The following is a 19,320-nucleotide window of genomic DNA, read 5'->3' on the forward strand; positions in this document are numbered from 1 at the left end:
TATCAGTAGTTTATTCTTTTTTGTGTGTGAATAATTACATAATTTTTATTTTATTTATTTATTTTTTAGTTACATAATTTTTAAAGGGAGCATTCAGGGCGAAGGAGGCAAGAGAAAGCTAGATAATACATACGCCTCAAACATCCTGAAATGTTGCCATCCATTTTAAAATGTTACTTAAGTGTTTAAATATATTAAAAGATAATGTTGCCTTACCTCACACAGTCCCATTTCCGGGAGCAATCACAAATGGGTTTGTGTAAGCTTCGAAAAACCTGACTAGGTGATTTTTTTAAAAAAGCAACATATGCTCCCCGCGACGTGGTAAGGAAAACGCCGCATGTGTAGACAGGAGCCCAGGGCTCAGGGGACAGAGCTCAAGGGACTCGCCGGCCGCGCTCCGAGCTCAGCGCCCCGCCCAGTTGTCCTAGGCCCCAGGCCCCCAGAGCACTGCCCTGCCTGCAGTGACAATAACTGGTCGCCAGGTGGTGCTGCGGCGCCGGGTTCCGGAGCTTCCTGACAGAAGAGGAGCTACCGCGAGCGGGGACACGTGACCCGGGTCTCAGGCTGGGGCTCCGGCGTCACGTGATGCGGCCCGGAAGCCGCGAGCCGCGGCAGCTAAGGGGGATGGCAGGGGCTCCGCGCTGAGGCGAGGACAGGTGGGCTGCGCCGAAGCGGGAGCCGGAGCCGGAGCTCGAGCGGTGAGTCTTCTGGCTGACTGGCCGCGGCTGCCGGCGAGTCACTGTCTCAGGCGGGACCCACGTCGCCTTCCTCTGGGGCGCAGCGGATGCTCGGGGTCAGGCATTGACCGACTTGGGGTGCGGGTCCGAGTCTCCCCGGCATCCCACCCTCAGCCGCGGTAAGATGCGGGCACCCCTCCCGGGATGAGGCGACTGTCTGGCGGCACTGTCTCCCTTGACCTCCCCTGGCCGTTTGACAGGTGGGGAAACTGAGGTACCGAGCTGGGAAGGGTCACCCAGACGACCAGCCAGGGCTTCTTCCACGCTTCCCAAAGGGGCCCCGTCGCCTCGGGCGAGCCACCAGCCCTCTTTGAGAGCCCTGCTTGGGGGACTTGCGATGGTGGGTCTTCGGGTCACAGAGCACCAGAACTGGGACCCCTCCCCCGGCCGGTGCAGCCCCCTTCTAGGACAGTTGGGGAAATCGAGGCTCGGGGCTTGCCTAAGGTCACGCAGTGAGTTAGTGGCAGCCCTGCGACTAGAATCTAAGTCTCCCCAAGCTCCAGCAGCTGCTTGCTTTTCAGCACACCGCCTCCTGCGGACAACTTGACGTGTGAAACGGCACCCTCTCCCATCCTCTCCTCTTCTGGCGCTCCCTTTTTTAGCTCTGCATTCTCCATCCCCCGGATTGGCTTGGTTCTGGGTGTGGTTCCCTGTTTCATTGTTCACGATTTTTTCTGCAGCCTCATCACTCTGTAGGTTTTGCTTCCAACATCCTGCTATTTTGTGTAAATGTTGCCGAAATACAAACTAGGAATTGGAGTAAGCTCCTGGGTGGGTAGGTGGCTCCCAGCAGGGGTTGTGGAGAGCCCTGGGGTTAACCTGAAGAATGTAAAGCCCCGGGCTTTAGTTTTTCTGTAGCTTGCTTGTCTCATTTGGAGAATGTTCGTTATTTGGATGCAACCATTGGAGGCTTGCTGAAATGAGATAGCGGCATGGCATGACGGAAAGAACCAAGACTGGGGAATTGGGAGATGCTATTCTAACTCTTGACACTTGCTTTGCAACCTTGGGTGACTCCCATCCTGGAATATAGTGATGGAGTTGAATCCCTAGGGACCTCTTCTGCTCTGACTGCTCTGACATTCTGTACCTTTAGCTCTGTTTGTCTTCTAATCCGAGCGGGTTTTCCCCTGTGTACATTACTGTCGCCTTGTGACAAGGGTTAATCCAGTTGTCCAGGAAGCAGTCTCCCTACTCCACTCATTTCTAGGTTACCATGAAATCCCCCTCTTTCTTCTTATCTCTGTATTAAGTCCAATCTAAATGTTGACAGCTGAGAATGATTTCGACTGTCTTTAATCACTTTAAACATGATCAAGGCCTTCTTTGACTCTTGTCAAGAGCCTTGTCCACAGTAATTAACTTGTACATTGAGAGTATGTTTTCTTTAAAGATGTGGAGGAAGTAAAGGGGACACAAAGGACGGTCTTTTCCTTGGAGTTTGAGACTGTGGGGTCGAGGCTGTGTGAAGAAGAGGCTGCTGTCATGCTGGTATTAAGCCTCTCTTCCTTTGTTTTCTGAGTGTGCCATTTATAATGGCCCGCTATTGAGTCCTTATTTTCCCTTTAGACCATGTAGCTTTTCATTCAGCCTCATCTGTCTGCAGCTGGAGTGCTCAGAGCTGGCTTTGTCTATTTTAAAGGCAGATTCCATTTCTTCTGCGATATTCCAGAGACTACAATGAAGTGGATGCAAGTGCCAAAAGGGAAGTGGTTTTGGGTGAACTTAAGAACTTTAAAAGAATAAGAGCTCTTCCATGTTGCAGCACAGAGCATGGAAGTCCCTGTCACTGGAGATAATTGTCACTGGGCAATTACTTTTGGGAATGCTATAGATTGTTATTGTGTTGGGTAGAGCTTTGGACTACGTAAAATTTGAGGTTTTCTTCTAACTCAGGGGTACTGTGAAATTCTGGGAGGGACTTTTTAGCATGAAGAATGTGAAGTAGAGTGGGTGTCCACTTCTGTGACTGCCTTACTTTTCCCCTTGCCTCAGACAACTACTTTCTCTTGCGTTAAGTACTCTTGTTTTTTAATTTAATTTAATTTTTTAAATTTCTCTTCCCCTCCCCAGGGAGTGTCTGAATTCTTTAAATGCTTGCTTTCTCTTCCAAGGTCAGATGCTGAAGAGTCCTTATGCTGTTAATGATACATTTCTTCTTTCCACCCTGACCTGAAAGCAGGGTTCTAGAACTAGGCTGAGTGAATGGACTTTGGTTTCTGCTTTGGCTGGCCTAGCTCTGATAACCCCTTCCAGAAGTGTGTGACTGACTGACCACTAACACCTAGGCTAGCTTTTCTCTTTGCCCACAGAGGAAACTCACGCTGAGTCCTTTTACCTCAACCCAAGCCTTGCAGGAATCCTGAGCCTCTCTCCTTAAGCAAGGCCTTACTGGATCTAAGCAAACATAGCTAGCTCCGTTTTATAGGTGTGGGGTCCCATGGATGAGACATTCTTAATGTGCCAAAATAGGAACCACATGATGTTGCATTTGGTGCCATCTTTTCTTTGATCTCCCAAACATTTCTCTTAGAAGCCTTGACACCCAGGACCAGCTCTCAATGACCTTCTCTAGTAGGAAATACTCTTTTGTGCTTTCCTATTCCGTGAAGTCAGGAATCTGTCTGTGTTACTGCGATGCTCATGGCACATAGATCACCATTTCCAAGACGAGTTGGCTCAGCTCTCCAGAGTGATGAAAAGGAGAACTGCAGGGACGCCTGGGTGGCTCAGTTGGTTAAGCAGCTGCCTTCGGCTCAGGTCATGATCCCAGCGTCCTGGGATCGAGTCCCCCATCGGGCTCCTTGCTTGGAGGGGAGCCTGCTTCTGCCTCTGCCTGCCATTCTGTCTGCCTGTGCTCGCTCGCTCTCCTCTCTCTCTGACAAATAAATAAAATCTTTAAAAAAAAAAAAAAAAAGAAAAGGAGAACTGCAGAACTGCAAGTTTGCACAGAAAACTCCCTGAGTTCCTGCTCTTAAAATTCTGTATAGTGATAATTGCATCTAGCTCTGAACTCATGTACTTTTTATTATGCAGAATTCCCCCTGCAAGCCTAATCTTGCCCCTGTTTTGTTCCAAAGGAGATTGCAAGGAGGATAGATAATTTATGGTGTGATAGAAACATGGACTGAATGTGGTATGTTGTATTCTAGTCCCATGTCTGTAACTGGCTGGGGCCTTGGTTTTCTCACCTTTGAATGAGAAGCTGGGGCGTTAGGTCTTCTGTAAGTCATGCCTGGTCCTAACATTTAGTGGTTATTATGTTTGTGTGTAGAAAGTGAGCGTGTTTGTCTCATCAGCCCCTCCTGTGCAGAGCCTGCTGAGGTCAGCAGCTGCTTTGCGGCTGCCCTCTCACCAGAATCTTTTAGGCAGGAATCAAATTATGGAATGTACTTCTGTGGTAGGTGAAATGGAGTTTCATCTGATTCCCTTTAAAAACAAATCACGTGGAAGTTAGAAATTTTCATTTTCCTCCGTGTAGACCACACATAGCAACACAGTCTGTTTCCTTGTTTATGATTTTGGAATTCCAGCAGTATAGAAGAGAAAAATGCACCTAAAGAATTTGCTGATTCTTAGGGTTCCAAAGTCTAACCCAGTGTAATTGTTTCAGAAAAATGGGTAGCACTTGTAGTCTGCAAATATCACCAATCCGTGAACTCTGTTAGGAAGTGAGGCCTGGGGTGTGCCTATCATAAGATCATATATATTTTTCTAGTGACTAGTATAAATCCACCTGTAATCAAGATCATTTAGGAAGACGGTTAAAAATAAAAATACTCAGGTTGAATCAGATTGGGCCGAGAAATCTGTTTGGATTTTTTAAAGCCGTTTTATTGAGATATAATTCACATGGCATGGCATACAGTTCAACCATTTAAAGTGTACAATTCAGAGGCTTTTTAGTATATTCACAGAATTGTGCAACTGTCACCACAATCAATTCTGGAGACTTTCAATCTCCCCAAAAGAAACTGTTCCTTAGGTGTCACCTGCTAATTCCTCTTAACTCCATACCCCAAGCCTTAGGCAACTACTACTCTGTTTTCTGCTCTAGACTTTCGTATGAACAAAAGCATACAGTATATGGTGCTCTGTGACTGATTTTTTCAATTAGAATAATGTTTTCAAGGTTCACCCATGTAGTCACATGTATCAATATTTAATTTCTTTTTATTGCTAAATAACATTATATCAATGTACCACATTTCATTTATCCATTCATCAGGTTTGTTTCCACATTTTGGCGCTTAGGGATAATGCTGCTGTGAACATTTGTGTACCAGGTTTTTGTGAGGACATACATTTTCATTTTAGGACATACCTGGAGTAGAATTGCTGGGTCATATGGTAACTATGTTTTGAGTAATCACAAGACTCTTGTCCAAAGTGGCTGCACCATTTTACATTCCCACCAACTGTGTTAGAGGGTTCTCATTTCTCCACAGCTTCACCAAAATTTATTATTATCTGTCTTTGATTTTAGCCATCTTGGTGGGTATGAAGTGGTCTTTGGTTCACATTTACCTGATAGCCAGTGATATTGAATATCTTTTCATGTGGTTATTGGCCATTTTCACATCTTTGGCAATAGGACTCTCTGGGTGCTTTGCCTATTTTTTAATTGGATTGACTTTTTATTATTGAGTTATAATAGTTCTTTATATTTTCTAGATATAAGTCTCTTATCAGAAATATGATTTGCAGAAATTTTCTCCCATTATGTGGGTTGCTTTTCACTTTCTTGATGGTGTTGTTTGAGACACATTTTTAATTTCAATAATGTCTAATTTACCTGGGTTTTTTCCCTTTTTTTTTTTTTTGCTTGTGCTCTTGTTGTCATATATAATTATCTAATCTGAGGTCATGAAGATTTATGCTTATGTTTTCTTCTAAGAGTTCTATGGTTTAACTCCTGTGTTTAGGTCTTTGATCTGTTATGAGTTAATTTTTGCCTATGGTGTGAGGTAGAGTTCTAACTTCATTCTTTGCATGTGAATATCCAAGTAGTCCCAGCATGATTTGTTGAAAAGATTATTCTTTTCCCATTGAATTATCTTGGTATCCTTGTCAAAAATCAGTTGACCATAGATGTGAGTGTTAATTTTTGGACTCTCAATTCTATCCCATTTATCTATATATCTATCTTTATGCCAGTCCATATTGTCTTGGTTACTGTAGGTTTGTGCTAAGTTTTGAAATTGGGAAGTCCTCCAACTTTGTTCTTCTTTTCCAAAATTGTTTTGGCTAATCTGAGCCTCTTGAATTTCCACACGAATTTTAGAATCTGACAGTTTCTTGCCAGTTTCTGAAAAGGCAACTGGGATTTTGATAGGCATTCAGCTGAAACTATAGGTCAGTTTGGAGAATATTGCCATCTTAACAACATTCAGTCTTCTAATCCATGAACATTGGGGTGTTTTTTCAACTTTTTCGGCTTTTAATTTCTTTCAACAATATATCGTAGTTTTCATGTACAAGTCTTACACATTCTTGGTTTAAATTTATTCCTAAGAATTTTATTCTTTTTGATGGTATTGTAAAGAGACAGTTTCTCAATTTAATTTTCAGATTTTTCATTGGAAATGCATAGAAACACAACTGGTTTTTGTATTTTGACTTTGTATCTTATAACTCTGCTGAATTTACTAATTCTCCTAGCTTTAGTAGATAATTTTTTATGTGTTTACAAGTCACCCTTAAAAGTATTGTTTAGTTTTTGGCGATGAAGCTAAGTAACACTTTAGTACTGCCTCTCCCTCCCTCTATTCCTTTTTCCTCCTCTGACCTTCCCATATGCCACAAAAGATAGATAGATAGATAGACAGATAGATAGATATGGATTCTCTTTCCTTTGTTGGAATGGAAACCAATCAGTAAGCTCTTAGATGGTAATTTGTTGAGACTGTTTTATGTATTTTCAAAAGTGAGTAAATATGAGGCTGATAGGTCGATGAAAGATGCTCAGTTTTTATTTTGCTGAAATTAAAGAGATGTAAAATTAAACAAGTACAAGGAGCCACCCGTCTGTTTAAAAGAACACAAATTAAAATGAGAAAAAACAACATTGGCAGAGTTATGAAGAGACAGTCATGTCCATATATTGTTAGTGACGCTGTAGGTTAGTTCAACCATTTGTATGTTAGGAACCATAAAAATGAACTTATTCACCTGGTTCTATGCCAAAGATATGTGTCAAAAGTTAAAAACTATTTGTATGAATTCTTATTAGCTGTGCTATAATAGATTTTAACAAAGAAAGCATAAGTCTCAAATCCAATGATTAGGAGCTAGTGAAGCAAACTATTATATCAATATAATGATGGACCATTATGTTGCAACTAAACATTATTAGTGTGTGTACTGTACAGATTCAAGGAAGAGTAGATATGAAATAAGTGGGAAAACCCTTGAGAATATTGATAACAAAAAATAGGTTAGGTAAGAAATTTAAAAAATTGTTAAGATTATACAAATAGCTGGGGCGCCTGGGTGGCTCAGTGGTTAAGCCGCTGCCTTCGGCTCAGGTCATGATCTCAGGGTCCTGGGATCGAGCCCCGCATCGGGCTCTCTGCTCTGTGGGGAGCCTGCTTCCTCCCCTCTCTCTGCCTGCCTCTCTGCCTGCTTGTGATCTCTCTCTCTCTGTCAAATAAATAAATAAAAATCTTTTAAAAAAAAAAAGATTATACAAATAGCTGATATTTCAGTACAATTATGGTTGAATGTATATTTGAAGAAAAAAATATTTTTCCACCAAACAAAAAGTTTCTTACTTTGTAGTGGTTCACCCTTTTGGGTCTAAATACATTAGGAAAATTTTAACTTTGTGTTGATGGGCCACACATAATATATAAACTTTTTCTCTTTGTCCTTAAGAACCTGAAGGACAAGCTTGTCCTGAATTTTCACATATCATGCCCCTCATGTTAACAGCAGGTGCTATTAAAATCTCCCACAGGGCAGGAATCACAATTGCACAAGAGATTTGGAAACCAGGTTTCATCAAAGGGAGCCCAGGGCAAGGTGGTGTGGCCTTGGAGGCCAACATTCAGTGGGGACAGCTAGAAAGCAAGGGAAGGCACCCTTGGTTGCAGAAAGAGCCCCAGAAGGAACTCCAGGAGGGACTACACCCACCCTCTATTGTGCTTAGATCCCTACTTCACAGCTCTGAAAAAGACCTTCTGCTTGCACTTTCCTAGGGATGGGGAACACGTTGTCTCCCAGAGCCGTCTGTTCCATTAGATAACTCCTTTTGATAAAGATTTTTCCTTATGTCTAGCCAAAAACCTGCCCCCCTCTGCTTTCCATCTACTGATCCTATTTCTGACTCATCTGTGCCATCTCACAGGACAAGTCTTATCCATAGGACAGCTTTTTTTTTTTCTTTTCAATGTTTCAGAATTCATTGTTTATGCGCCACACCCAGTACTCCATGCAATACGTGCCCTCCATAATACCCACCACCAGGGTCCCCCAACCTCCCATCCCCCTTCCCTCCAAAACCCTCAGTTTGTTTCTCAGAGTCCACAGTCTCTCATGGTTCGTCTCCCCCTCTGATTTCCCCCAACTATCCTTTCCATCTCCCCATGTCCTCCATGTTATTCCTTATGCTCCACAAGTAAGTAAAACCATATGATAATTGACTTTCTCTGCTTGACTTATTTCACTCAGCATAATCTCTCCCAGTCCCACCCATGTTGATACAAAAGTTGGGTATTCATGCTTTCTGATGGAGGCATAATACTCCTAGTATATATGGACTGTGTCTTCTTTATCCATTTGTCCGTTGAAGGGCATCTTGATTCTTTCCACAGTTTGGTGACTGTGGCCATTGCTGCTATGAACATTGCGGTACAAATGGCCTTTCTTTTCACTATATCTGTATCTTTGGGGTAAATACCCAATAGTGTAATTGCACGGTCATAGGGAAGCTCTATTTTTAATTTCTTAAGGAATCTCCACACTGTTTTCCAAAGTGGCTGCACCAACTTGCATTCCCACCAACAGTGCATAGGACAGCTTTTATTTTATTTTATTTTTAAAAGATTTTATTTATTATTTGACAGAGAGAGATCACAAGTAGGCAGAGAGGCAGGCAGAGAGAGAGAGAGGGAAGCAGGCTCTCCACTGAGCAAAGAGCCCGATGCAGGGCTTGATCCCAGGACCCTGAGATCATGACCTGAGCTCAAGGCAGAGGTTTAACCCACTGAGCCATCCAGGCAGCCCATAGGACAGCTTTTAAAAGCATTTTTTATACCTGCCAAGTTGCCAGCTCTCCAGGTTGGACCTTCTCAATGCTTCTCGTCATCTCTCCTCAGGATGGTGCTGAGCCCTGGCTATGCCACAGTTTATTATTCCCTTAATAGTATGCTGCCTGGAACAGAATATAATGCCCAGCAAAACAAATGGTGCTGTCATTTACCTGCCCTTCTCATCCTCGTGCAACCTAGAATTAGCTGATTTGGCATCTGTTATTAAATCATTGACTTTGTCGAGCTTATCATCAGCTAAAACTCATAAGTACTGTTATTTTTTTCTTTTTAACATCCATACGGTTGCCAAGCCACATCTGCCACATCCTGCAATTGTTTCTCATACTTTGGATCTATAGATTTTAGCTTCTATTTGAGCAGTTTCTTAGCAATATTCTGCTGGGGGCAACTTCAGTTTTTATACACAACATAAAGAAGCTTCTTTACAGTATTTGGAATAAACTGAGCCTCTGGGCCAAGTAAGCGATAGAGTTGTTTCTTGGTTGTTGGGGAGGGGTGGGGAAATTTGTCAGTCCCTGTGTCCTGTCCCTTCTCCCTCAGTAATATGCAGGATTCACCTGGAAGGCTGTATTCCTCAGACACTTTGGTGTCTAGCAATTGGCTGTTGTTTGCATAGATGATTACATTAGTTGATTCCTGGAATATATAGCACAAGAGAGATGCTGAGGGGTCTTTTAGTTCATTGCCCTGTACCCCTTGCTGCACATTTGGGGTAAATAAAGAGAATTGTTCCATGCTACTAAGGGAACTGGTGATGCAGTCAGCCTCAGAACCCAGGCCTTCTGACATACATACATAGGTATTGAAATTTTGGCTTTGCTTGGATAGCAGCTTTCAACTGCTCCTATTAAGATACGTTATAGATATTCCTCCCACCCCCCACCCAGCCCTCTTATGAGTTTAACTGCCCCAGAGCTAGATGAATTCTTCGAATCCTTCCAGAATGCAAGTAAATGATGCCCTCTTAGATATTTAGCAAAGTCACTCTGAGCTGCTTGCAAGGTAAGAGTCCTGGGGTCAGGGGAGGAGGGTTACTGGTGACCTCTAAAGAATACAGGATGGGCCAGAGGTCATGGTGGAGAGAGAGATGAAGTCATCTGTGGCTCCGGAACCTGGTGGGGAATCTGAGCAGAATTGGATGATTTGGAGGGGATTTTTTTCAGTGCAGCAAGGTTCTTTTTCTAATGCATGCAGGAGAAAAATAAGATGGAGCCAGGACTATTCAGGTTCTCATCCTCTGAGAGCTTTACTCCTGGGGAAGGTGAACATGGATACAATATATCTGTTGTTCAGTGTTCAAAGAAATCAGCTGGAAGGAGGGGATAGTTACTTCCAAGCAAAGGAAACAGGGAAGGCTTCCTGGAAGCACCTGTCTGCATCTTCCCCCACCCATCCCACGCAGTGCCTCACCTTTGCTCTGTCCAGGTGTGTGGTGGCAAATTTAGAAATTTATGAGTGGGGCACTGAGAAGGTTGGGAGACAAAAGCCAAGTGAGCTCAGCCCGCCCATGTGTACTTTGCACTTTTCCCATTTCCCTTGGTATCAGGCACTGTCACTGAACTTAATTCATAGTGCAGCTGTCACTGAGCTGCTGTGACAATGGCTGCTTCTGCCCCAGAGCCCACCGCAGGCTTGGAGCTAAAGGCCCCAGCTGCTGGAGGTCTTAGCAGTGACCCTGTCCCCCCAGCTACCATGTCCACGCAGAGACTTCGGAATGAGGACTACCATGACTACAGCTCCACGGACGTGAGCCCAGAGGAGAGCCCATCCGAAGGCCTAAACAATTTCTCTTCCCAGGGCTCCTACCAACGATTTGGGGAAAGCAACAGCACAACGTAAGTAGGTGTTTCCTCTTCTGTCCTGGGTGTGATTCATGTTTTTACATTCTGTGTTGGTAACAGAGTCTCCCTTGGAGGTATTCTTGCTCCCCCATTTTATCCATTCCCCATTTTACAGTTGGAAGGAAGATATAAAGAGATTGGGTGAGTAACAGCTCTAAGATTTGAGTTCCTTGCTGACCACTCTTTCCATCTGCATCTGTTTTATATTCTTTGCTCCTTTCAGCTGTGTTGGTCCCAGAAGGCTGGTGCTGAACTTAAGAGAAACTTCTAGAGAGACCATTCTCTTAATTCAGAACCATGGGTCGTCTGTGCTAGAACCTCAAATACTTCTAGGCTCAATTGGAAGCTTCATTTGCAGAGTCTCGCCCAAACTTCTGCCCCATCACCAAACAGTCAGTTCATTTGGCTGCAGAAATGGTAAGAGGGAGGAAGGAATAATTTTTCCTGCCCTTAAAAACTTTGAGGTTGAGGAGCACCTGGGTGGCTCAGTCAGTTAAGCCTTGAGCTCTTGATTTTGGCTCCAGGTCAGGATCTCAGGGTTGTGAGATCGAGTCTCACATTGGGCTCCACACTGGTCGTGGAGCCTACTTATGATTCTCTCTTTTCCTCTCCCTCTCCCCTCCCCACTCTCTCTCTTTCCTCCCTATCTCTTAAAAAAAAAAAAAAATCAAGGGGTTGAGAAAAAGAGGTCTGCCTAGCATTGTTTAGGTATATTAGCTCTCGCGAATCTTTCTTATCTCTAGAAACTGAATTCCATTCATGACTCATCTGGATGGAGTTTGGCCCTCTCTGGGCCTTAGTTTCCCCAAATATAATTGAAAATTGAGGACCCCACTGTGAAGCTGTGCTGACTGCTATTCACCCACTTGAATTAGAAGATTCAGAGGAGGGTTTTCTACCCCACTGAGTTCTCTAACTCAATCCTGAATCAACAGACCCCTGATATTTTCTCTAGATCCCAACATTCCACCTTTTTTGGCTCTTCTGTTTATTCCTCAAGCTTAGCTATTATCCTTTCTGTGTTCCTTTGTGGGATGGATGTGACTTTTCAAGGGAATCCTTTATGCACTAGACTTAAAATGCTGTCTGGCGTGACTGCCCAAGCCAACTATCAAAGAGTCTCTTACAGGTCATTACTGGTGAAACTCACTCTGGCTACAGTGTCTCCTGGAGCAGGGCATTTTCTCTTGTAAACAGGGATAGACTGAGAGGATGTGGTCTGTCCACATTAGCACTAGCTGATTTCTGCTCCTAAAGATACAGTCTCTATAGCTTATTTCTCATGTGGCATGCATTTGTGGATTCCCCCATTTGCTTGCAGTGTTGGCTGATGGGAAAGCTTGCATAGAAAACAACTGGAAGCAGTGAGGACCATCTTTCCCCTGTTTTCTTAACCTGTCCACTCAGTTGGCTTCCTCCAAGCAGGAGGAGCTCCAGATGCAGCCAGTGGCATGTGAGAGCTTCTCTTCAGAAGTCATACTCATTGTGAAATGCTTCTTCCAAGTTTCTTTCTCTATAGTTTTCCTTCCAGTATTTGCTCCTTCTTGTTCTCACCCATCAGCTTGTCTGTGCAATGCTTGCCATATGGTGTCTAGATTTTCATTTTTAAAGGGACTTCTCTAAAGTTCAGAACCAACCACTAGCAACTTCAGGATGGTAGTTCACAGGTTTTGTGTGTATTGAAAGTAATGTGTGCCTGTTAACTATCCTGATTACCTTTTTTTTTCACATTGGGTTATGACTAGTGGTCAACCTAAAATTATTTCTCCTTGCTTGTTAGAAATTGAGAAAATCAGGAGATACCTTCCTTGGGCTTGTATTGGCATGTTTTCCAGGGTATGATTTGTTGTGAGGGCCCATTCTGCCCTGATACTGTGATATATGGAAAGGAAAGCCCATCTGTAAATGATGTTAGGTATCGCAAGTGACCTAGGGAAAGTACTCTCTTGGACATGGAGAGTTGGCTGAGTGCTTGCCTGGGGCCCAGATCCACGTAAGCATTTATGTGTAGGAAACGTGCCAGGTATGCTTAAGGTGTAAGCTGATTCAGGTGACATGTTAGCTCTCTCAAATCTCTGATACGGCAGAGTGTTAGAGACAAGTTTTTGAGCTGGATTCCTTGTCTCCCGTGCCTTGCCCCACCCTGTCATCTAGTTTGCCAAGGAGCAGAGAACGCAGAACAAAGTACAAGGAACAAAATACAAGGAATAAAGTACATGCATGCATCTAACTGGCTCTTCTGAAGGTTAGGGGTTCAGTGGAAATCCCTAACCAGGGGCGCACATAGGATGCCCAGACACTTGCATCCTGGTACGTTTATGAGGTTATTTCCCAGCGCTTGATGGTGTCCAGCTATCGACGGCTTTGACAACAGCCTCATTTTATTCTATTGGGAAGTTCTTCTTCTTGTTGCCATATCGGTCACATTATAGCAGCTGTTGGTTGAGCTTTGGTTCTTTTTCCCCAGGCTGGCAGGCTGAGAAACCAGTTGACCAAAACTGCTTCCTCTATCTAGGGCAGCCATTTGCAAAGTGCGGTCTGCAGACCCTGTGGGGGACCATTTCAAGAAGTCTGTGAAATTGAAACTGTTTTCACAATAATGCTAAGATGTTATTTATCTTTTCACTGTGTTGGCGCTTACATGGATGGTTCAGCAGCAGTGGTGGGTAAAATTGCTGATACGTTAGCATAAACCAGGGCCGTGCCACCAACTTCTGCTAGTCATCGTATTTTCTTGCTGCCACATACATACAAAGAATAAGCCATTGTCACTTACGCAGGTCCTTGATGAAGTGGTCAAATTACTCATTTTATTATTTAACCCTTCAGGACAGGGTTTTAAATAATCTGCCTGGCCAAATAGGAAGTAGACATGAAATACTTCTACTGTGTACCAAATATGATACTAGTCTCAAGGACAAGACCTTGAGTGATAATTGGAATTGTAAACTGAACTAGCTGCTTTTTGTTTTGTTTCTTTTCTTTCATAGAACACTGTTTTTGCTAGGAAGAACTAATGAACTGTAGGTTATTCAGACCTGAGTATTTGACAGTACTGAATACTTCATTTCTTGAAAATGAAAGGAATGAGACCATCACCTCAAGAAAAATAACCAGTGGTATTTGTTGCCCACAATAAAATTTGAGCTTTCAAACAAAACTAGAAAAAAAAAAAACCAACTAATATCCAACACTGAACTTGACAGCTTCCCTCTACTTAGAGACTTCTGATAAGATTGGTGATATTAATAAATGTGATTTTTTTCAGATATTGTATAATGAAATGTGCCAGCATTTGAAAGATTGGTATCTTCCAAATGGCCAGTGATACTAGAAAATTGTGCATGAGTTTAAGATCCATTTGAAGGGCAAGATCACCAGTAGTGGTTTTTTTTAACTTTATTTTATTTTTTCAGTGTTCCAAGATCCATTGTTTATGCATCACACCCAGTGCTCCATGCAATACGTGCCCTCCTTCATACCCCCACCAGGCTCACCCAACTGCCCAACCCCCTCCCCTCCAAAACCCTCAGTTTGTTTCTCAGAGTCCACAGTTTCTCGTGGTTCATCTCCCCCTCTGATTTCCCCCAACTCCCTTCTCTCTTTCTCCGTGTCCTCCGTGTTATTCCTTATGTTCCACAAGTAAGTGAAACCATATGATAATTGACTCTCTCTGACTGACTTATTTCACTCACCAGTAGGTTTTAATGTGATAGGATATCAAAAAGTTAAGAATCCTCATTATAACTAACTTCCTAAGAAATAACAACCATGTGTCGAATTTCGGGGTAGTATCAAAGGAAAATTATCACAGTTATCTAAAGAGACTATTAAAACACATTCCAACTGCGTGTCTGTATGAGGACAGATTTTCTTTATGTACTTCAACCAAAACAACATAACAACAGATTGAGTGGAGAAGTAGATAATCCAGCTGTCAAACAAGACATTTAAGAGTTTTGTAGAAAAAGTAAATTAGTGCCATTTTTTATTTTGGAAAATAGAATTACTTTTCATTAAAAATTTGTTATTCTAAAAAATAATAACAGTTTAAGGGGTGCCTGGGTGGCTCAGTCAGTTAAGTGTCTGCCTTTGGCTTGGTTTGTGATTGCAGGGTCCTGGAATCAAGCCTTGCATTGGACTACCTACTCAGCCTTGAGCCTGCTTCTTCCTCTCCCTCTGCCTCTGCCCCTACCCACCTTGTGCTCTTTTGCTTGCTCTCTCTCACTCTTACAAATAAATGGATAAAAATCTTCAAAAAAAATGATAACAATTTAGAAAAATCTGTTATTTATATTTATGGATTGATAAACCATTGGCCACACTAATCCAAAAGAAAAGAGAGAAAGCCCAAATTAATAAAATTATGAATGAAAAGGGAGAGATCACAACTAACACCAAGGAAGTGGAAACAATCATCAGAAGTTATTATCAACAGTCATATGCCAGCCAATAAGCTAAGCAACCTAGATGAAATGGATGCATTCCTAGAAAACTATAAACTCCCCAAATTGAACCAGGAAGAAATCAACAACCTAAATAGACCAATATCTAGTAACGAGATTGAAGCAGTGATCAAAAACCTCCCAAAAAACAAGAGCCCAGGACCTGACGGATTCCCTGGGGAATTCTACCAAACTTTCAAAGAAGAAATAACACCTATTCTCCTGAAGCTATTTCAAAAAATTGAAGCAGAAGGAAAACTTCCAGACTCTTTCTATGAAGCCAGCATTACCCTGATCCCCAAACCAGGCAAAGACCCTACCAAAAAGGAGAATTTCAGACCAATATCACTGATGAATATGGATGCTAAGATTCTCAACAAGATCCTAGCAAACAGGATCCAACAGCACATTAAAAAGATTATGTGGTTTTAAAATTTTAATTAAGTAATAATTTTTTGATTTCTCAACTTTTATTTGTAGTATATATCACCAGACATAACTCATAAAAGGAAAAGCTGTTTGATATCCTCAATAATTTATAAGTGTATAAAGGGCTCCTGAGGAAAAAAAAAGTGTAAAAACTACTGATTTAGAACTTAAACAGAACTACAGAGATTTTCAGGGTTCACTCCTTATATCCCCCGTAGTTAAGACTTTGCAGTCCATGGAGTTAATTTTGTGATACTCTGTGGCTTGGGGTGATCCAAGCTTGGGGCCATTGATGGAAAAGAATAATGTTGCCAGTTGCCTAGAATCCTGGTGTTTTTGAGCTGAAGAGATGTTGGCAAGTATGCTGTGCTATCCAGTCCCCTCACTCTACAGCTTAGACAAAGTTCCAGCTGAGGGAAGGGAATTGTCATATGGAGTTAACTGTCAGAGCCAGGACTAAAAGGGGACCTGATCCCCTACAAAACCTGGCTCAGAGACATTTTAGGGAGGCCTCTGGTAAGCAGGTGAGTTTTGCTACAATGCTTACCTTTGTCTGGAGTGGATTAAACATTTGCTAAGATAGACATTTGTGTGGCTCATCGTTCTGCCTGTAATCTCTTGGTCAGTGGCTGCTGATAATGAAGGAGTCACCTCACCCTTCTACCCTTGCTGTCCTTAAGCTGTTTCCTCAGGAGAGTCCAGGAGAGCGCTCAGCCTGTTCTCATTCAGATTCAAAGGCATTTTCTTGATCTTTCCTGAAAAACTTTGGGACAGTAGGAAGGTCAAGAAGTTTTCTTTCTGGAGGTAGGAGAAAGGTTACTAAAAGTAAAATTCCATTTCAGAGGGTATAGATAGGTCATATTTATTATGGTCTTTATTAGTTAACACATGTTATTTGCTTTCAGTTTCTACTGAATTGCAGATGTGAAGAAATACATGGAAGCATCATTTAGGAGGGATTTAGGGTGTTTGTGCAAAAAAATTTCCAGACAGTGCCAGTGACCAAATCTTGAGTGAGTCTGTGATTGAGGGCAAAGTGATGGTGTATTTGACCTGTTTTTTATCCTGGAGGCAACAGGATAGAAAGTCCAGCACAGGGGAGCATTTCTCTGGGGTCAGTCCTTTGAGCAGTTCCCATTCTCTACAGATTGCTCACCATCACCCCACCCAGGTGGCCACAAAACAACATACTCCTTTGCATTGGTGCCCTGAGTCTCTCTCTGGGCTTGTATTCCCAGACCTTTCTTCCTCATGGGCACACTGGCAAGCTCTGCCTGTCCTTCTGGGCTCGGCTTGGGTCTCCCCTCTGTGAACCCTCAACTGCCTCTCCTCCCTGAGCACTGTTCCTGGGCACTTCTCAAGAAGTCAGCTTTCTGTCTGGGGGTTATTAATGTATCTGCCTTATTTTCCTTGAGACATTATTGATTTCTAGAGTCCAAGGTCCATATCTGATTCTTACTTACTTCTACCACTCTATTAACACAATGTTTTACATATAACAGGTAGTTTTGCTGAGTGAAAAAATGAATGAGGATACATGAGAGGCTTAATAATTACAGCTTGAGGTAGACAGTCTGTATAACAGGTGAGGGGAAAATCTGTCCTCAAGGCAGAAGGATAAATGAGGTGGCATTTGAAGAGGGCTTCTCCAGTCCTAGGACTGTGGCAATACAAAGTACACCAGGGACTTGCCAATTATGGTATCATATTCCTTTTGATCTGTGTACTTTGCATAACATTTTCTGTTATGGGTTCTGGGCTCCTATTTTTTATTTCCCTCATCCTTCTCTCACACCAGTGTCTGTCCTTCACACTTATGCTTGTCATCCTCTGTTGCAGTGTTGAATCTGAGTCTTTACAATGGACAGCTCTGGTGAAATGTAGGCCAGGGCTGCTAGGAAAGGATACAGTGCCTACAGAGAGCCCTGGTGTCCCTCTGGTCTAATCTCCAAGAGAGCTGGGGTTCTTGGAGATGCCACAGGGAACAGAGCTTACAGCACAGAGGCCAGGAGAGGACTCGGGGGTCAGACTGTCTGGGTTTGAATCCTGGCTAAACTCTTCACTAGGTATGTGGTCTTGAGCAAGTATCTTCCTCATCCATAAAATAAAGTTAATACAGATCTCATAGGGTTGTTGTGGAAATTGAATGAGAAAATGCATAAAAGCACTTAGCACGTGCTACATGATTAATAAGTGTTAGCTATCATTAATGTTAACATGCCCTCGTCTACTTTCTTCCCACTTAAGATGGTTCCAGACTTTGATCCACCTGTTAAAAGGCAACATTGGCACTGGACTCCTGGGACTGCCTCTGGCCGTAAAAAATGCTGGCATCTTGGTAAGGGTCTGTATTGGTGAAGGGAAGTATCATGACAAATTTTAGGAGGTGGTGTGTGTTTTTTTTAAATCTTTCATTTAAAACATTTTAAAATGGAAACCTTTTTAATTCAGCTGAAGAGAGCAAAATTCAGGTGTCATTCACTTAAACATATTTATTAAATATTTATTGAATATGCTTCTGTGTGTTAGATGTCGTTTTAGGCTCTGAATATTATTGGTGAATAAAAAAGAGAAAGATTCTCGCCCTCATGGAGCTTACTCTGTGGTGAGGAGGATGTACTTAAAATGTCTCAGAGTTTCTATCAATAATATTAACTAATGAATTAGTAATAGAAGTTTGTTAGTTTTCTACATATTCCTTCCACACCCCACCCCTAGGAGGCTAACTCTGAGAATTTTACTTTTTCTTTTATGATTCATCCCCTATAGATATAATCTAAAGCCATTGGGCTTCTCTTAGAGCTGGAGATAGCTCAGAGATGTGGAGGCATTGCTGTAATGAGAACTTGCCTCGTCCCTCCATCCCTCACGTCTCTTCTTCCCAGACCACAGGAGCCTTCTGTTTGGCTGATTTATAGCTGTCTTGGAACAGCCTTATCTTGTGCCATTCTTCTCCATGAGGTTAACTCTTTCACAGGCAGGCTAAGGTTCCGATGGTGCCCTTCTTGCCAAGCTAATCTCCATGATCACATTTCTCTCTCTAATGTGGTGCCAGAAGTTCTGTCACTGGAGGGTACCTTAGTAGTGTTTTGATCATTTCCAAATCCAGCCTCCACTGGGCTCACTCCTAATTCTACCTGCTCGTCTCTCTCTTTCTTATCCACAACACCGGTCTCCAGATGGGTCCCCTCAGCCTGCTGGTGATAGGCCTCGTAGCTGTGCACTGCATGGGTATCCTGGTGAAATGTGCTCACCACTTCTGCCACAGGTGAGAGCCCCCTGAGCTGCCCAGTTGCCCTTTTGGGTTCTGTTACCATCACTGAAAGAGAGGACTAACCCAGACCACTCTAAATTGTTTTGTGCTAGCTGAACGAAGGTGGCTGCTAGTTATGGCAGCATTCTCTTTCCCTGGTTATTTCTGTGTTCTTTTTCAGTTAGTTGTCATCTGTCGTATTTACTTATGTCCAGTGGACAGAGACCACATTCTCCTTCCGTGCACTGTGTAGTATTTACCTCACTGAAATGATTCTACCAGATGGTCGTTAATTATAAGAAACTAACTGGCCTGTTGACTTCACATTTTCTGGTCCTT

The 19,320-nt window shown here is 42.7% G+C and overlaps 1 protein-coding gene across 4 annotated transcripts in view; it reads left to right on the forward strand.

Annotated features, from left to right (window-relative positions):
- Positions 1–559: 559 nt before the first annotated feature.
- The window catches only part of SLC36A1 (solute carrier family 36 member 1), a 55,052-nt gene continuing 36,291 nt past the window's right edge, over positions 560–19,320 (forward strand). For 3 of the 4 annotated variants that reach the window (XM_047729608.1, XM_047729606.1, XM_047729605.1), the window contains exons 1-4: positions 560–701; positions 10,701–10,848; positions 17,976–18,066; positions 18,908–18,996. In XM_047729608.1, coding sequence (XP_047585564.1) covers positions 10,706–10,848; positions 17,976–18,066; positions 18,908–18,996 — 323 coding nt within the window. In that variant the 5' untranslated portion in view covers positions 560–701; positions 10,701–10,705. The remainder of the gene's footprint in view (positions 702–10,700; positions 10,849–17,975; positions 18,067–18,907; positions 18,997–19,320) is intronic. The other variant, XM_047729607.1, reaches the window with a different exon arrangement.

The sequence above is a fragment of the Lutra lutra genome, chromosome 5 (genome assembly GCF_902655055.1).
Source record: "Lutra lutra chromosome 5, mLutLut1.2, whole genome shotgun sequence".
Lineage (NCBI taxonomy): Eukaryota > Metazoa > Chordata > Mammalia > Carnivora > Mustelidae > Lutra > Lutra lutra.